Below are 18,734 nucleotides of genomic sequence, written 5' to 3' on the forward strand. Positions count from 1 at the left end.
TTTATCTGATTATGATGTCATATTGGACGATGTCATTTACAATGTTGTACCTGATGATGTCATATATGATTATGTCATATCTCTCCAAATGCAGGAATGCAGGTTAAGAGAGTATGCACCAACTGCATTTTAAACTGGAGCCCGTCAAATAAAGTGTATTACGGCCCAGTCCCAAGATCTTTTCAGTTATGAGTGTAATAATCAATGTACAATAAGTGTGAGTCTAAGTATGAGTGCGTCTGACACATTTAACAATATGAATGAGTGAATACAGTGTCTCTCCCCCCCCCATATGTCTCTGTTTCTTTTGTCCTCACAAACTACCTCTGCTCTCTGCTGTATGTGTGCGTTCTGGGATTGTGTGTGTATGTGTGTGTGGTGCTCGCAGGGGATTTGGATGGCCACTGGTGGGATCACACAACGTGGCATAGCAGCGATGCTTCCTCCATGTCTTTGGTGAGACATGCGGAGCCTAATGTCCCACCTCTCTCTCTCTCTCTCTCTCTCTCTCTCTCTCTCTCTCTCTCTCTCTCTCTCTCTCTCTCTCTGTCACTCTGTCATTTCATGGTTCTTTTGATTTATTTTCACTTCTGCATGTTTTTTTTTTCTTTCTGTTTTTATCCCATGTCTGTAGGGGACAGTCAAAGGGGAAAAAGACAAACTTTTGAGCAGTCACACACCTTATCTGAGGGTCAAAAGAAAATGGTGCGGTTTGGGGGCCACTCTTTGGAAGAAGATGCTGAGTGGTGTGAACCCCAGGTTAAAGACTCGGGGGTTGATACGTGCAGTAGCACTACTCTAAACGAGGAACATAGCCATAGTGAGAAGGTACTGGGACCTCTCTAGCCTGCACTGATTTGATTTGATCTTGTTTGTTTGAACTTTTCATTTACTTCATTTTGTTCCATTTTCACTTGGTCTTTGTTTTGATGTCGCTAATGATAGGTGAGATATTAATTTGATTTTCTTTTTGGATGTTGTAGGGATATTTCACCCAAAAATTAACATTTTGGTATCATTTAACAAACCCTTATTACTTTGTTATTTTTTTCCTCCATGGAGCACAAAAAGGATTTTTTTATACAATTAAATGAAAGCAGACAGTGACCAAGAACTGTCAGGCTCCAAAAAGGACAAAAAACAGCACACAGTTGCCATGAAAATGGTCTACTTTTGCAATATTTCAGATCTTTTAAAACTACACTGCCGTTCAAAAGTTCAGGGTCATTTCTCGTTTCTGAGAAATGAGAAATTTCTCATTTCACTTAATTTCTCGTTTCTCGTTTCCACTGAGCAGTATGGTACGGTACGGTTTGGTTCGGGTCAGTAAACCATGATCCGGCTAGCGTTTCAAACCGCCAACAATACCCTTCTTGATAGGCGTGGTGTTTGCCGGAAAGAAGCGAACAACGTCATTTTCGCGCGAAGAAGAAAGCGACAAAGTAAACACCAATGGGTGGCATACAGCAGATATTGTCCTTACTTCTCGGCATGTTTGTCACAAAAAGAGAAGCGCCGACATTAGGCATTTCTCAATACCAAGTACGCAAAGTTCTCAGCAGAAGGACTCCCGAGGACGCGAGTCCGGTAATTCTCCAAATGGAACAGCGCGTTCTTGAAAGCATCGCTCAGCTCGCTCTGCATGCAGATTTTAGGCAACAATAAAACGAAATATATTATAAAACACTACTCTGCCTCTTTTCGTTTTCATTTATATACATATTAAACATTATAGGCACACAAATGTGTTTCAGGCAATGTATAGACCTGATTGTATTATTTACTGCATGTTTAACGTTAGCCTATTTATAACAAAACTAAATATAAAACACAACCCTGCATCTTTTCGTTTAAATTTAAAAAAATATTATACATATTCCAGGCAATATGTGCATTTGTACAAATGTTGCAATAAACAACATTACAGTGATAATCTTTGTTATAAAATAAAAAATGACAAAACTCAACCCAGTTAAATTTCAGTTTTTATTAATAATAGCCGTTATAAAAGTATAGGTAAAAGGTAACGTTACAAGAAGCTATACAATAAGAAATAAAGCAAACAATTCAGTCAAATATACAAATTCAGCGCTAGTCTAACGTTAACGTTATAACGGAAAAGTTAAATAGCCTAAATATATGAAACTTCATTTAGCCCTCAGCCAAAACGATTGGCCAGGGAACGAATGATCGATTCACGAGACCAAAGATCACCCGTTATATACAAAAGACGAATTACCACTACAGAGTCAACGGCAAACATCAGAACGACTAGACGAGGAAAGGCTGTTCCAGGCAGGGAACATGAGCGCCGAGCGCCCGGTGATCCCTGGAATGGATCAAATTATCATAAATCATTATAAATAAACCACAGATTTGAGCTTTAAACAACTACATTCTCGCCTGAAAAACTCTTAAAACTACATTTCGTGTAAAGAATAACCGTAGTATTATATTCCAACTGTATATTAAAAAATGGCGCTTCTTATGTTTTCATTCCCCTTGTAGCACGTGCAAGTGACAATACTCTGTCAACCAATCAACGTTCTGCAGTGAGTCTAGCTCCTCCCTTTAGTACCGTACCACTGTGCTAGGTACCCCAACGGAAGGGTACCCAAAAAGTGGTACGGTACGGTTCGGCTTTTTGGTACCATTCACAACTTTTGACAGTGGAAACGCAAATAATTGCGTACCGAACTGTACCGTACCGTACCGCTCAGTGGAAACGAACCATAAGATTATTATTTTTTGAAGGGGAGTTTTAATTTAATACTCAGCAAGGATTCTTTAAATTGATCAAAAGTGACAGCATTTATAAGACATTTATAATGTTGCAAAATATTTGAAATAAATGAATAAATCAAAGAATCATGAAAAAACACAAAAATATTAAGCAGCACAACTGTTTTCAACATTAATAATAGTAAGGATACATTTTTCTAGAGCAGCAAATCAGCATATTAGAATGATTTCTGAAGGATTATCACTGCATGTTGGAGTGATGCTGAAAATTCAACTTTGCATCACAGCAATAAATGACATTTTAAAACATAGTTAACATTAAAAGTTATTTTAAATTGTAATATTTTACAGTATTACTGCTTTTACTGTAATTGTATGCAGCCTTAGCGAGCTTAATACACTTCTTTCAGGAACATAAAAAAAAATAGTTTTTTGTCTTTTTTTTTAACAAACTATTGAACAGGAGTGTGTATGTCAGAAACCTACTGAAATTTAAGTTTCATTCACGTTGCACTCCTTTGAATCTCTTACACTTGAACACGTAATCTTGCACATAACTTTTGGTCATGTGACTCGCAAGAACCAATAATGTTCAGAAAAGAGCTCCATGATCATTCTCCTTATCTGTTCCATGGAAGGAAAAAAGTACGGGTTCAGAACATCATGAACAATAATGACAAAATTACATTTTAGGTTGAACTATTCCTTTACTTGTTTTAAGTTTTTTTTTTTTTTTTTTTTTTTTTTTTTTTACACTTAAGTTTTCCTCAGTTTTTAAACTTTTTTCTTCTGTGGCAGTAGCTATGGAGCCTCTTGCTTGCTCTGTGATCGTTTGCTTCTTAGCCGCAGCTGCCGTAGTCGACATAGCAGCGAATCACTCCACCGTGTGACTGTGTGTTTTGTCATGGCACTTAGGGAATGTGGGTTCCCCCGTCAGCTGCATGCCCTCTCAGCCTCGTGTGTTATTGCCGTGTTAGTGGCCCCGTCAGCCGCGGTAGGGCCCTAGACCCCCTCACTGATTCGAATCCTCACTCCTTCCCCCCTCTCCCGCCAAGACACGCTCCGCTCCGAAACACACGCTCACTCGCTCAGAGATGGCCAGCCAGGATTTGTTTTGCCACAAAGTTTGTTTTTCTTTTTTCCCTTTCCACTGTCGTATTCCTTTGCTCTCCATGTTATGGATCACTGGATTCCACCGTTTGTGTTCGTGAGCCTTTCCATGCTGTTCTCCTCGCTTTCGGTTTGAACATCGTCTGTGTTTCTTCTTCCATTATTCGGGCTTGTGTTTGCTGGATGTGGTGCTGGGGTTCGGCTGTGGTGATGATGGATTTGGTCTCTGTCCGTGACTGCTGGGCTTTTCTCTGCATGTGATGGGTGCATGTCACTCCCAGCAAAACAATCACACAAACTCTACACCATCTCTTTTGCCAAAGACTATGATGTTTATGAAGTTATACGCTCTTAGCCTATAACAGAAAATAATTTTGGTAATTTTGTAAAAATACACTCCCATTCAATCGTTTGGGGTCAGTAAGATGTTTTGTTGTTGTTGTTGTTGAAGAAATGTATACTTTTATTCAACATGGAGCATTAAATTCATCAAAAAAGGCACAATTATCTTTTTAAATGTTTTATTCTGTGGCGGAAACAAGCTTACATATTAAATTGATCAAAAATGACTGTAAAGACTTGTAAGATGTTAGAAAACATTTCTGTTTCAAACAGATGTTGTTCTTTTGAACTTTCTGTTTATCAAGAAACCCTGAAAAAAAGTAAAAAAAAAAACAGTTTTCAGCATTGATAATAATAAGATGTTTATTGAGTAGCAAATCAGCATATGAAAATGATTTCTGAATGGATTAATGGTTGTTGAAAATTCAGCCTTGCCATCACAGGAATAAATTACATTTTAAATGCTATTGAAGCAGAAAATAGTTATAAATAATTACAATAATATTTCTCAGTATTTCAGTTTTTTTTATCAAATAAATGCAACCTTGGAGAGCATAAGAGACTTGTTAAAACAAAACCTTACTGACCATAAACCTTTGAATGGTAGTTTAAGTATAAATGACTTTTACAGTATAGAAATGTGAAAATGTATGGGGCAAGGCATTATAGCATTACTGTTTGTATATCCACAAGACTTTACACATTATATATGTGACCAGTGTGATAGAATGGCTTGCTAACTTATTCTTATTATACTTATTAACTTACTTATTATACTTATTAACATACTTATTAATTTATTATAATTCTTTCTTTTTTCCTTCTTTTTTTGCATTACAACTTATAACGTCGGTAGCATGTAAGCAGAACTTAATTTATGTAGAAATGTCATCTCACCAATAAAAGGACAATTTAGACAACTTTATATCTCAGAAAATAGCCAATTTATACAAAAAAAAGTAATGTAAGCACTTTAGCAAAAATGCAAGCGTCACATTTCTGCTTTTAAACCCTCTGGAATGCCTTGCCCCACAGACCTCCATTATATTTTTCTACTGTAAGCAATTCTTGTACATTTGTAGCAACTGAGGGATGATTCAAAATTATTTTCTGTGTGTCATAAATGTTTTCCATATAGCTTAACTTGAGCCTGGATCACTCCTAATTGAATCTGTCTCCTGTTCATATTTGAAAATGAGCAGTGGTTTATTGCATTATAATGGAGTCATTCATTAAATTGACCACATTTCCACATTTAATTTTAAAAATGATATACATTTTAAGACATTCTATATATTTTTTTTTACAGCTAAATTGTTTGGTGAACAGTTTATAAAAAAATAGAAATCCTGTCATAATTTTCTCACCTTCATGATTAGAGAGCTCCAGTTGAAGAATTTGAGCCTCCAAAAAAATACTAATATTTTAACATTTCATGCTATTATGCTATTATGAGCTATTATATGACTTGTGCATGGAAATGGACCACTTTGCTATCTATTTATGGTATCATTGCCATTTAACATTGGACAAATACTTCGTTATGTTATATCCCCCCATGGGGTGTAAAAAACGTACAGGTTTTGAATGACATGAGGGTGAGTAAATGATGACAGAATTTTCATTTTGGGCTGTGCTAATCCCTTAAGCCTCTATGAGACATTATTTGATTTGTCCCGTCGTGTGGCTTACTCTTTTGAAACACCTGAAATCACAACAGAGTTTGTGTGATAAATCGGATGAAATTCATCGCAGCCTTCCCCGCACCAGCACTGGCAGGTTTCTGTGTGTTCTGGAATGATGTTTGTTGTGGTTTTGACCTGACAGCACCCGGTCACATGGCAGCCCTCCAAAGACGGAGATCGACTCATCGGCAGGATCCTGCTCAACAAGCGCATGAAGGACGGCAGCGTTCCTCGCGACTCCGGAGCTCTTCTGGGACTGAAAGTGAGTCGCTCTGCCTCCCTTGGACATACACTTAATGTGGTTTTGATTTCACACGTTTTTTAGCTGCTTTAATACAAACTCTATCAACAACATTTATGTCGATTGCTTTTTTCCACAGCAAAAATCATCAATTATTTTTTCACTGCTATGCACATTTTGCATGTCCTCTTATATGGCACTCAATTCAGTTCATGGAGCTTTTTCCTAGCAAGCTGATGATCTGATTCAGGTTCATTAAATAAGGGAGCGATACATAAAGTGCAGAATGGTTGGGAACCACTGTAGCTAGAGGAAGTAAACATGGCATAAAACATAAAAAAGTTCAACTGAGATTTATGTTAAAGTCAATGGCTCGCATACTTCCCTACTATATGATAGACGAAAAACAGTATGTGACAAAAGAAGTATGTCTGAATTTACAGTACTCATAGGAAAAAAGTGCCGAAGACCTACTACTTCTAGCAAGATTCTGAAGTGTGCATACGATGGACACTTTACTATCCCATGGGGCCATGGGAGAGGATTTGTGAATAGCGGTGATCTGACGCAGCTTGTTCACATGATAATGACATACTACACACATTCATACAGTACTATACAGTATAGATTAGAACATACTTTTTTAGTGGTTGAAAAGCAAATATTTATTCAAAATAAGTATCTACTCAAGAGATTATGGGATTTTGGACGCAGCCAATCTGAAGCATTTTCATTTTACTTCAGTAATCTCATGAGAAAAACAGGATATTGAACAAGAAAATGTAGGATGGGGCCGTTTATCCATTAGGACTTGATTGAATTGAAAGGAAGGCCATTTCAGAAGTGGGTCAATTTTTTTGATAAATTACGAACAAACATTTTATTACTTCGAATAATGTGAACTGATAAAATAAGGATAAAAATATTGCATAAAGTAATGCTATTTTATAATTTGTGTAGTATTCATTAAAAATTAATCTTAAAATGTATTGTATGAAGTTGTTTATTTTCCAGTACTCTCGTAGAAATAAAGGTTCCAAAAAGTTGTTTTTTTTGTAGCAATGCAAAATTTGCATGTTAGTTCCCCTAAAAACATTTCAGTGATTATTTTAAGTGTTTTTCACACTAAGAAAGGTAAAGGTTCTTTAGTAACCAAAAATGGTTCTTCTATGGCATCGCATTTTTTTTGTAACATCTATTTTTAAGAGTGAAGATTATTGTAATAATCTAAAGAATCTTTTTGTCCATTATAAAGAGCCATTTGTGCTATGGAAATGTTCCATGTACTGTAGGTTAAAGGTTCTCCATGGAACCATTAAAATTGTGAAATAAAATTGCGACAACAGTACGATTATTTTAAAGACTGCATATAGTACTTTTTAAAATGTGCTTTGATAATGTTCATTGTGATTTATTGTCGACATTGAAAGAGCAAAAAAAAACCATGATTGGAGTAAAGCTCTTACAGTGGAAGTAAACAGGGCCATGCACTTTGAGAGTTTAAAAGCAGAAATGCGAAGCTCGTATTTGTTGTCAAAGCACTTACATGGATTGTTCAGCAGAGTGGAGAGAAACGAAGAATCGTTACTGATAACCAACTTTCTGAATGGCTGACTGTGTGTCAGCTCAGTGCTACCGTGTGCATTATATCCGTTACCAGCAGCAGTTTGTCAAACACACACACACACGCACGCACACACACAATCGCCCTCGGCTGCATGCCACTCATTATGTAAAGCCATCTTTATCTAGGAGGCAGCTCATAATCTTCTTTGTATGTTTGCACTGGGCTGCCATTAGTGGGGATTTGATTTGTATGATGCTCACAGAAGAGCGATTGGTCATGTGGTTTCTGGAACAGACCTCCAGGCATTTTCCAACGGTCGTTTTTTTTTTTTTTCAAAAGTGCGGACAGTTAGACTTTCAATGGTGTGTGTACATTATTTCCATTTCTATTCAGTGTAACTTGTGCAGTTCGTTTCTAAACAGATTATTTTTTCTGAACTAATACAATCAGTTATGATTAAAAAAGCCATGAGCTTTTAAATATATTCACCTTACATTAGCAAGATCAAACCTTCATTATAGGATCATGAAACCTACAATACTAATGAAAATTAATATGCATTTTTCGTTTACAATTCCTGTACCACAGCAAAAAACTAATATGCTATAATTTCAAAAGCTTTAGTTCATTACTGTATCTTTTTGTGTGTGTGTGTGTGTGTGTGTGTGTGTGTGTGTGTGTGTGTGTGTGTGTGTGTGTGTGTGTGTGTGTGTGTGTGTGTGTGTGTGTGTGCGTGTGTGCGTGTGTGCGTGTGTGCGTGTGTGTGTGTGTGTCTTTTACAGGTGGTTGGGGGAAAGATGACAGAGTCTGGGCGACTTTGTGCGTTCATCACCAAAGTAAGGAAAGGGAGTTTAGCGGATACAGTTGGGCACCTCAGACCAGGTACATGCTATGTTTCTGTATTTCATACACTACTGTCTAAAAGTTTGAGGTCAGTAAGCTTTTATTTTTTTAATTTGAAAGAAGTCTCTTAAACTGCAGTTATTTAATCAAAATGACAGTAAAAACATTAATATTGTGAAATATTATTACAATTTAAAATTGTTCTATTTTTATTTTAATCATGACAACTCTCTAAATAGTTTTTGCATGTTATTGAATATGGCAATGTTAATGTATTTGGTCTTGGCAGACTAGATCTGCTACGCTGCTGCTGCAGATCAAGTATGGACTAGATACATTTTTCAAAATGTAATTTATTCCTGAGATGACAAAACTGAATTTGCAACAGTCATTACTCCGGTCTTCAGTGTCACGTGATCCTTCAGAAATCATTCTAATATGCTGATTTGCTGCTCAATAAACATTCCTTTGGTGAATAAAAAGTTCATTATAGCTTTTTTTGTAACAATTTAAACGTTTTACTCTTTACTGTCACTTGATTAAGTTAATGCATCCTTGATAAATAATGGTATTTATTATTTTTCAAAAAAACAAATTTACTGACCTGACAAATTCACTGACTTTGAACAGTAGTGTATGTAGGACTGTTACTCCAACAGTTTGTTACTGTATTAAATGCAGTAATGAATGTGTAATTACAGATAGTTTGGTAATTGATTTTCTTGTTTCATAGGTGATCAGGTCCTAGAGTGGAATGGCCGACTTTTACAAGGAGCCACATTTAAAGAAGTTTACAATATCATTTTAGAATCAAAGCCAGAGCCTCAGGTGGAACTAGTGGTCTCTCGACCCATTGGGTACGGCTTTCTCTACAGTGTTTCTCAAATTGGTTTTCATAATTACTTAAAGGGGATGTAATATAACATTAACAAGACATATAACATTAATATAACACATGCAAGATGTAATATAAGTCTTAGGTGTCCCCAGAATGTGTCTGAAGTTTCAGCTCAAAATACCCCACAGATCATTTATTTTACCATGCCCAAAATGCCCCTTTTTGGGTGGATGCAAAAACACAATGTTTTCGTGTGTGTATCTTTAAATGAAAATGAGATGCTTCTTCCTGCCCCCCTTTCCAGAAGAGGGCTGTGCCTTTACAGCTCGTGCCTTGGATACTCTGACAACAACAAAACATGAGAAGCAGTAAGGGACCATTTCCACAGAATGCGTTTTTACATACAACGCTTCTTTGTGTCTGAAAAAGTCAAGCACTGCATTTTTGGAAAGTGGTTTCCTGCGCGAGAAGCGCAACGGTCACGTCTGTCTAGCGTGTTGACACAGAAAAGCAATGGAAAAGTAGCACTTTGGAATGGAAAACCACGTTTTGTTTTCATTGATGCAGCCAACAACAGAACATTTAGCTGAGACATGCTTGTGTTTCCACTAGCTGCTCTGAGGAGATAAACATGGCGGACTGTGTACATCTCACTCAGAGGAGGAGCTAAGCTAATAGGACAGATTCCGACACCAGTTGTGGGTGGGGACCGTTGCATTGTGGTGTCACAGTGTATAGAAAATGTGAACGACTCATTTTGAGACATTGTTTATGATTTATGGGCAATATAGAAAAAAAAGTAGTGGGTGGATTTTTAATATTATAGGGTGGTTGCATACACACACTGCCCACACACATTTATGTTCAAACCATGTAAAAGTGAATTTTGTATAATAGGTCGAAATTAAATAAAATTAAAAAAGTTTAGTTTTACAAAAGACACAACAGATAACATTGAATATTATGCTTGTTCTGATAAACAAGCAATGCTTTTGGGCATTAATATCTGATATAAATATCTTATTGTTTACAGATGAGAATCTTATTCTGAATCAGTTTGGTCAAAAAAGAATTCTGGTACCAAATGTGTTTCATGACACGAAATAAAAAACAATAAATAGCGTCACAGTTTTTCATAGCATTTTCCTTGTCTGCTGCATACAGAAACAAATATAGAGTGCTTATTTGCAAACAAATTATTAATGAATTGGCCAAAAAGAGTCACATATTAGTCTCAGATTAGTGTGTCTAATGATGAAGTGATTCCTCAAAAGTACTTGAATATTTGTTAATGGAATTGCCAGAGTTAAGTATAATTGATATATATATATATTTGTGCTGTAATTTTGAGGTGTGTTCATACAATTAACATGTTAATGAGCATTGTGGTCCATCTGCCTTAAATTTTGTATGATAATAGTCTGTTTTAACCTCCTTTATATTAAAGGTATCATATCATGAGAAATCCATATTTTCTTGATATTTTCAGATAAAAAATGCGGTTGAAACATACTGTAGTATGTTTGAAAACTCAAAACTTCGGATCAATAAAGAAAAAGTCATGCAAAATTTATTTTTCCTCTATTTTTTCTCTCCATAAGATTATAAGTGGACTTCAGGGAAAAATCGTATGATATGACCCCTTTAGAGTGCCTGCTGGCTCACATGGACACAAACAAAACTGCTGCCCTCAGTTAGCCTCCTAATTTTCCTAATTGTAATTGTAAAGAGCGCATGACCAACTGAACTCTCTTTAGATAGTGAGTTTGGGCTGCTGCCACAAACTTCACATCAAGACTAATGTGGTGCTCAGGGTCATTAAAGCACATGTCATTGATTTTTCTGTGCCACTGTCATTGCAGAGATATCCCCAGGATACCAGAAAGCACACACGCACAACTGGAGTCCAGTGAGTACATTTTCTCAATGTAGTGTGTATAAATGATGGGATTCTCTGAGACATTAATGAAACATTTTTACAGAGCTTTGAAAGAATCTCTGATTAGTTTGTGTATTTCTACTTTACCCTTCATCTCTTCTAAGGTTCAAGTTCATTTGAGTCACAGAAGATGGAGCGTCCCTCCATATCAGTCACGTCTCCCATGAGCCCCGGAATGCTACGGGACGCCCCTCAGTACTTATCGGGACAGCTTACAGTAAGTTCACAATTATAAACTCCTGTGCAGAGTAGTCTGCATTACAGAAAAAGTTTAGGTATTTTCCCATGTCAGTTAAAGATTTATGTCAGATTTCAATGTGACTATACAGTTTAGGTCTATACGAATTTTGATGAAGAATAAATAATAAAGTTCACTAACATTTGTGATTTAAGTGGTCACAGGCTTGTGCAATAAAACTAAATTTCCGAAAATTCTTTGGCATCACAATTATGAAAAATTATACAGAAAAAACAACAATTACACATGTAATTTAAATGATTTGTGCTTTAATTGTCTGTACTTGTGTTAACAAACAGCGAAAAGGGTTTAAAATATATGAAATTGCCCGACAATTTATTCAGACTAAAATCACTTATTCAGGGTTCATGCAGCCTGTTGTGTGTGTAAAAATACCTGACACGCTTGTAGAACATGACAAACTGGTGTAAAGTGCACAAGCTTCTTGATCTAAGCAATACAAATGAAGTGCAAGTTATTCCCTAGGTAATAATGTTTGATGGTTGACCAAAATGAAAAAGCCATTGGAAAACTGGCTGATACCGAAATCTAAAAAGCAGGGTGGCTAACGATGGATGGATGGATGGATAGATGGATAGAAAGATAGATAGATAGATAGATAGATAGATAGATAGATAGATAGATAGATAGATAGATAGATAGATAGATAGATAGATAGATAGATAGATAGATAGATAGATAGATATGGGTCAATGCACCTAGTCTCAAATTAACTGTGCATTAACAAGATCAATATAAAAATGTGTTGTCTCGTATTCCTGTTGTGTATCTCATCGAATTCGATCATTTCTAACATTATATGGTGTGTTTGTGTGTTAAATAACAATCTTGTTACTTTGTATTCTGTTGAGAAGGAGATTCATTGTACTGTAAACAGCAGCGTTTCCCACGATGAGATGCCCATTGAGTCCTTTTAAAAGAAAAGACATGGCATTTCAATACTTTTGATTTTTACATGGAAGTCAAGAAACAATTTAGAGGATTGAGGGCCACACTTTGGGAAATGCTGCTCTAGAAAATGTGCAGGAAATATCCATTCCTAAGATTTAGAGAAAGAATATTCTACTAGAACGAGTCCTGAGCATTAGAGCTCGTCATTAATTCCTCAATCTCTGAGGACGAGATTGCATTTAATTGCATTATAGTGAAAATAGTAAAACAAATCAAAATGTTCCAATGCAGTATGTTAAAATGTTTAGGTTGAATCTCCTGCTCTGATTTCTTAGTGTTGCATTAACAACTGGTATTGTCATTTCAGGTTTTAGTTTTATTGCATTTCTCTTTATTGTTTTTCATTCACTTTACTTACCCAGAGCCAAAGCCTTAGTAGAAGAATTGAGCCTTTTAGCCCTAAAGTTCAGGTAATCGTCGCTGTTTACTAAATAATATAGCATTTGAAGAGCCCCTTACCTATCATGCCTTCGTTGCTGTTGCTGTTTTAAGCATATTTTAGGCATAAATCATCTGCATGCAATAAATTAGCACAAAAATATTTTAAGAGACACCTGACTGTTGGCAGACATGGAGTAATGATGTAATGCCTCTAACCCCGTGAGACGTTCACCTGCGCCATTTACCTGGGCAGAGGAGTACTGTGTCTCTTTAAATGTTTTAGTGATGCAGAGTTTGTCGGGACATAAAATTAGATTCTTTTTCCATGTAACATGAAACTGCATTGAATCCTGATACTCATCCATGTACCGTTTTAGAAAGGATCTGATTCAGTGTACTCAATTGTTTTGGAGATTTATTCATATGCTGACTGATTCAAAAACTGCATTTCACATTTGTAATTATATTAATCATGCTAAACACATTTTTGTGCGGTACTAACATTACTGAAAGTTTCATGTTGCAGCTACAGTAAAAGGATGTTAAATGTGCTGTAAGCTATTATACACAGAAAATATCACTGTGAAATACCTGGGAAATATTACTGAAATAGGTGTCCTGAGAAATCATGTCTCTGTGACAGCAGAATTTGTTTTTTTTAGCCTGTCAGAAAACTAGCCAATCAGAAAGTCTCTCTGCCTGTCAATCATTTTGACATCGGGTTGGCTGGCATGTTTTTGGACAAAGGGCTATTTCTGTTTCTAAGTCTGCAAGTTTGCAAAATGGATAAAATCATTTACAGCACCTTTAACAGTCCCTGTTTTACCTGTTTTTTTTTTCTTCTCCCAAGTACAAATATATGTGAAATAAGCTAATTGTATCCATTTGTACCTGAAGAAACATCATTCGAATTATTTTAAAGGGGTCATGACATGGATTTTTTAAATAAATATAAATGCAGAAAAATAATGATTTCAACCCTCATCCTGACTCTGTCTGAAAATACCCGTTTTTAAGGTGCCATGTGTAAGAATTGAGTTAAAAATATCCAAATGAGCTACATGCATCAAAAGAATGAGAAGAAATAAGGGCGATGATGTCATTAAAAAAATGACAAGTTATAGTGCTGCAGAGATATCAACCTGAATTAGCATGCTGAATTACTAGCCATGGCCCGACAGGTGTCATAATACCAGTTTCGGCCATGGGAGGCGGTATGCGGGCAACACCAGCCAAACTGCAGTACACGAATAACTCGCACGGCTTGTGGGCGTACTTGAACCTGATGTGTTTGATAGTTAGCTCTACCCACAGATCCAATCCGGTTTTCACCTGTTATCTACCAGAGCCCACACAGCTCTACCAAGCTGATGATAAAATGTAGCATTAGCTAATTATATTATGTTTATTAAATTGCTTTCCTGAGGTAAATCTGACATATTTGTTCTCCAGCTACAGTATGTTATTGACCTCTGCACGCTGATTAAAAAAAATAATTGGTCGATATTATGTATGAGGAATACATTTTGGTAAGTTGTAGCCTACTGTATCTTTCAACAGTGTTTCGTGTTTTTTTACAATTAGCTAGTAGAGATGATCGGTTCACATGCGCTAGGGATCTGTCGTGTAACATTTACAAGCGCCAAAACGGTATTTATTGTTTGAATTGCGTAATAAAATTGACAGAATCTGAGAGCTGAGATTTTTTATATATCATAACTAACCTGCTCTGTCTAGTCTGTCGGTCTCCGTGTCCTCTTTGCTTTGCGATTTTTCTGTGCGTGACAAAATTGATGTGTGGCGTGACTGAGAGCGTGTGAAAAGTGTCAATTGTGTGTGTCTCACAGTGAATTCGTGAGAGTTGGCAGCTCTGAATGGCGCTAGCTTGGTCAACATCAGCGAATGCTGTCTGTCAAATTAATGTAATTCAAACTAACAATAAAAATGTAATATGAACAAAACAAATATGAAAATATTCACTGGTAAAGGTGAAGGAGAGTAGCTTGAAGATGTCATAATTAAAAATCACTTGACATCAACCAACGTTCCTCTGGAGTCAAAACTTCCTCTATTAGGAGTTGGCTCGGCTTCGGCTATGGCTCTAGGGTCGTTGTGAAGGTAGGGACAGAGCATAGAGACTATGCCGTTTCTCGTTTGCTACTCTAGAGTAGACCAACTCACTTTCTGGAGGTATACTGCCCCCATCTGGTATGGAATGTGGAGTATGAATTGATTTTTTGGCGGACATGACACAAGGCACCTTTAAGGCTTGTGAGTAAATGGTCACTGTTTTGATTGGCTTACGTCATCCACAGGAAACAGTAGCAATGCATCTGAGTAAGTGTTTTGACTCAGACTCAAGTGCGTGGAGGACGTCAGAAACTGAACGCACATCTGTATACTGTATCCAGTGTAAACTACTAAACGCCAGTGGGTGTGGCCTATGGTGCGATGATGTATATCTATTCGTCGATGTCTTGCTCTGGAGGCAGTCATATTCAAATATATTTGCCTGTGTGACGTCATAGATCCCACAATATCAAAACGAACCATTTTTAGAGCTTGATTAAATAAATACTTGGTTTATAATGAGGAGGATGTTTTAAGCTCTGAAACTTGCAGGATGATTTAATGAAACAAAAGCCTCTTATGTGACTAAAGATCAAGGAAATTTTGATTCCTCATGTCATGACCCCTTTAATGTTTGTAGCAAAAATCAGGGCATAAAAAAATAATGCATTATTGCTGTTAATGTCAACATTATTCTTATAGCTTTACACATTTCCAACGTTAGGGTTACTTAAAATGTCCTATTTTGGACAACATTAGCGTCCTTAATGTACAACAACAGCTGGTTCTGTTGGGGATTGTGTAATGGAACAATTTGTTTGACCCAGCTCTCCTTGTAACACATTGGCTTGTTCTTTTACATACAATATAAAACGCCCTTCATTGCATGTTTTACACTGTGGCCTGAGATATTTATAGCTACAGAATATACTTTACTGGCAGTGTGTGTATTGGAGTTTTTTTTTCCTTTTACTACAAGCAAGTATGGGCTCTGCCTTAAAAGATCTAGTGTTGTATTTGTTATGTTGATGTTGTTTCTGTGTATGTCTGACTTCTAAGTATTTTTCTGTCACATCCATACTTGTCTGAGTAGTGAGCTTGGTCTGTCATGCATCTCAGCATGTGTAGTACAATAACAGGATGCATATACGTACTATCAATCATCTTGTTTAAACGAAGCATGTGATGATGTGAAGCCTGAGAACACAAGTCCCTCTTCATCTCAAGCAGGCTCTGGTGTTTGTCCCCCTACAGGTCAAACTTTGGTACGACAAAGTCGGCCATCAGCTTATCGTCACCATACTGGGCGCTAAGGACCTGCCTTCAAGGGAGGACGGCCGACCACTCAATCCTTATGTGAAGATCTACTTCCTCCCTGACAGAAGGTGAGATTGGGGCAGTTACTTTTATGCCAATTACACTCAATGTGAAAAAAAAAAAAGATTGTAATGTGTATTTTCATTAAATATTTCATTATGGCTATGTTCAGAATGGCATACTACCACACAGTGGCGTAGCAAGTCAGTCCCGGGCCCATATGCAAAATAAAATGGTACGGGCCCCCCTAACCCCGCCCCCAAGTACATTGAAGATAAATTTATGATACATTTATAGACGTTCACTGTAGTGTATCAAGAAAATACCATACCAAACAATATCATTAAAAAAACACTCTACCCAACAACTTTTCACAACCAGAACGGAACAAAAACAAGTCTAAAACCAACCAAGGCTCAGCCAATGTCAATATTAATGAACTAATGATCTTGGCACGGCGGCCCAAAATGTAAAAACTACTTACTCATTTTAGTTGCATTCTCCGGGCCTTTCTTTCGACTCTTGGCACCTCATCAAGCTGTCAGCAGCTGCATTGTTGTTCTCATCCAAAGACATGCAACTGCTAATATTAGCTGGCAAAACTTCACTCTCACCTTCAACATCGTTGTCATTCGCACTAGGTCGGCACAAAAAACTGTCTATTTTTGGTAGTTTTTGTGTCGCGACTAACTTCTCCACCTTCTTTTTTCTCTTTAAGGCCCCACTTTTATGTTTGTATTTTTCCATCCTTTCCCATCCAATGTTCGATTAGCTAGTGGCTAGTATCCTCTCTCACACTGTTTTCTTTTTTTAATTTGACGCGGCGATGCAGTCATATAAAAAATGACGGCACAGTTCTACGGCAGCCGCCGGGTGCAAAAAATAATAAACGCACACAACAAGAAATGACGGAGAAATTAGACATTACGGAGACACAATAAATTATTACACATGACATGCATACAAAAATATATTTATTGTGGTTACTCTTTAAAAATGAATTATCTCGTTTTAATTAAAAGTTTCCCATGGGCGGGGCCCCCTATCGGCCCGGGCCCATTTGCACGTGCATACCTTGCATGCCCAGACGCTACGCCACTGCTACCACACTAATCACACTATTTATGCTATATGCAATATGTATATTGTGCACACGATGTGCAAAGTTTCTGTATGCATGATCTACTACATAGATCATGATCATAGATCACAAATATGCATTATGCAAAGCACTGACTTACAGAGATATTTATATTTGTTTTAGCGTTAGTTTTTATTTATTTACAGTTAGTAATTTAGTGCTTTCAACTTACAGTATTTCAGTAATTTGTCGAAGCAACATTTTTAATTTTTATTACATTTGTCATTTTTTTTCTAAGTTGTTCATGTATTTTATTTCATTTCAGCTTTTTTTTTATTAATAAAAATGTATTTTTTATAGTCAACAATAATAACCCTGTGAAATACTATATCCCACAATGCAATGCGATTGACTTGAAGCCGTAACAACATTACTTTTTTACTCATCATAGTATTGGAATGCCAAAATTTTATAAATATTTATACAAAAATTGGATCAAAAATGCTGTCAAAAATAACCATATTGAATTCTTAGATAAATACTGAATGCAACTTAATGAATTAAGCATTCGACATGGTGTGGTGATGTGACAACAATGTTGCATACTGCTGTTTGAATGTTTTTTTGCATGATGTGTCTTATTTCAGAGATTTCGTGTATACTAAGCAGTATGCAGTAATCACAGTATTCCATTCTGAACACAGCCTGTGAGCAGATCTGCCGTGTTCTGCTTGACATTCCCACTATACACTGTTCTTCATAGTTGATTTCAATGATTGTTCCTGGGTTCTTTTACCATGATGGTAAATAAAAACAGTTTGAATAATTGTTTCTCCAGTGACAAAAGCAAAAGAAGAACAAAAACAGTAAAGAAATCACTAGAGCCCAAATGGAACCAGACCTTTATGTACTCTCCCGTCCACCGGCGGGAGTTCAGGGAACGCATGCTGGAGATCACGCTGTGGGACCAGGCCCGGGTGAGAGAGGAGGAGAGTGAGTTCTTGGGAGAGGTAAGGACAAGATGGTCTCAAATATTCAGAAGTTGTGGTTTCCTCTACCAAGGTTTTTTTTGTTTTGTTTTGTTTTTTTGCGTGCCATTTAGTGTCTGTAAAGCTGAAATTGGTCTTACAATAATAGAACAGAATAGTGACCATTTAGATCACAAAATAGTGTGTATGAAGAACAACAATAGAAATCATCATAATAATAATTTTTATTAAAATTTACATTTTTAATGCATATTATGTGTTATTGATGTAGTCTAAGGATCATTTAATAATTAATCTAAAACACTGGTTATCAGACACTTAAATCTAAAAAATAATGATCTGTGATTTAAAAAAAGCAGTATCAGTACTATAGTTCAGA

General features: G+C 36.5%; 1 protein-coding gene across 26 annotated transcripts in view; it reads left to right on the top strand.

Moving 5' to 3' along the window:
- rims2a (regulating synaptic membrane exocytosis 2a) overlaps positions 1-18,734 on the top strand; it is a 217,818-nt gene that overhangs the window by 107,575 nt on the left and 91,509 nt on the right. For 9 of the 26 annotated variants that reach the window (XM_077214753.1, XM_077214752.1, XM_077214760.1 and 6 more), the window contains 8 exons: positions 389-456; positions 6,022-6,141; positions 8,470-8,569; positions 9,264-9,387; positions 11,231-11,277; positions 11,412-11,524; positions 16,223-16,353; positions 18,205-18,376. In XM_077214753.1, coding sequence (XP_077070868.1) covers positions 389-456; positions 6,022-6,141; positions 8,470-8,569; positions 9,264-9,387; positions 11,231-11,277; positions 11,412-11,524; positions 16,223-16,353; positions 18,205-18,376 — 875 coding nt within the window. Of the gene's footprint in view, positions 1-388; positions 457-634; positions 829-6,021; positions 6,142-8,469; positions 8,570-9,263; positions 9,388-11,230; positions 11,278-11,411; positions 11,525-12,879; positions 12,928-16,222; positions 16,354-18,183; positions 18,377-18,734 lie in introns of all 26 variants that reach the window. The other 17 variants (XM_077214769.1, XM_077214756.1, XM_077214758.1 and 14 more) reach the window with 6 other exon arrangements.

Source organism: Siphateles boraxobius, unplaced genomic scaffold (genome assembly GCF_051911475.1).
Source record: "Siphateles boraxobius isolate OS27281-9 unplaced genomic scaffold, OSU_SipBor_1 68, whole genome shotgun sequence".
NCBI classification, from domain to species: Eukaryota; Metazoa; Chordata; class Actinopteri; order Cypriniformes; family Leuciscidae; genus Siphateles; species Siphateles boraxobius.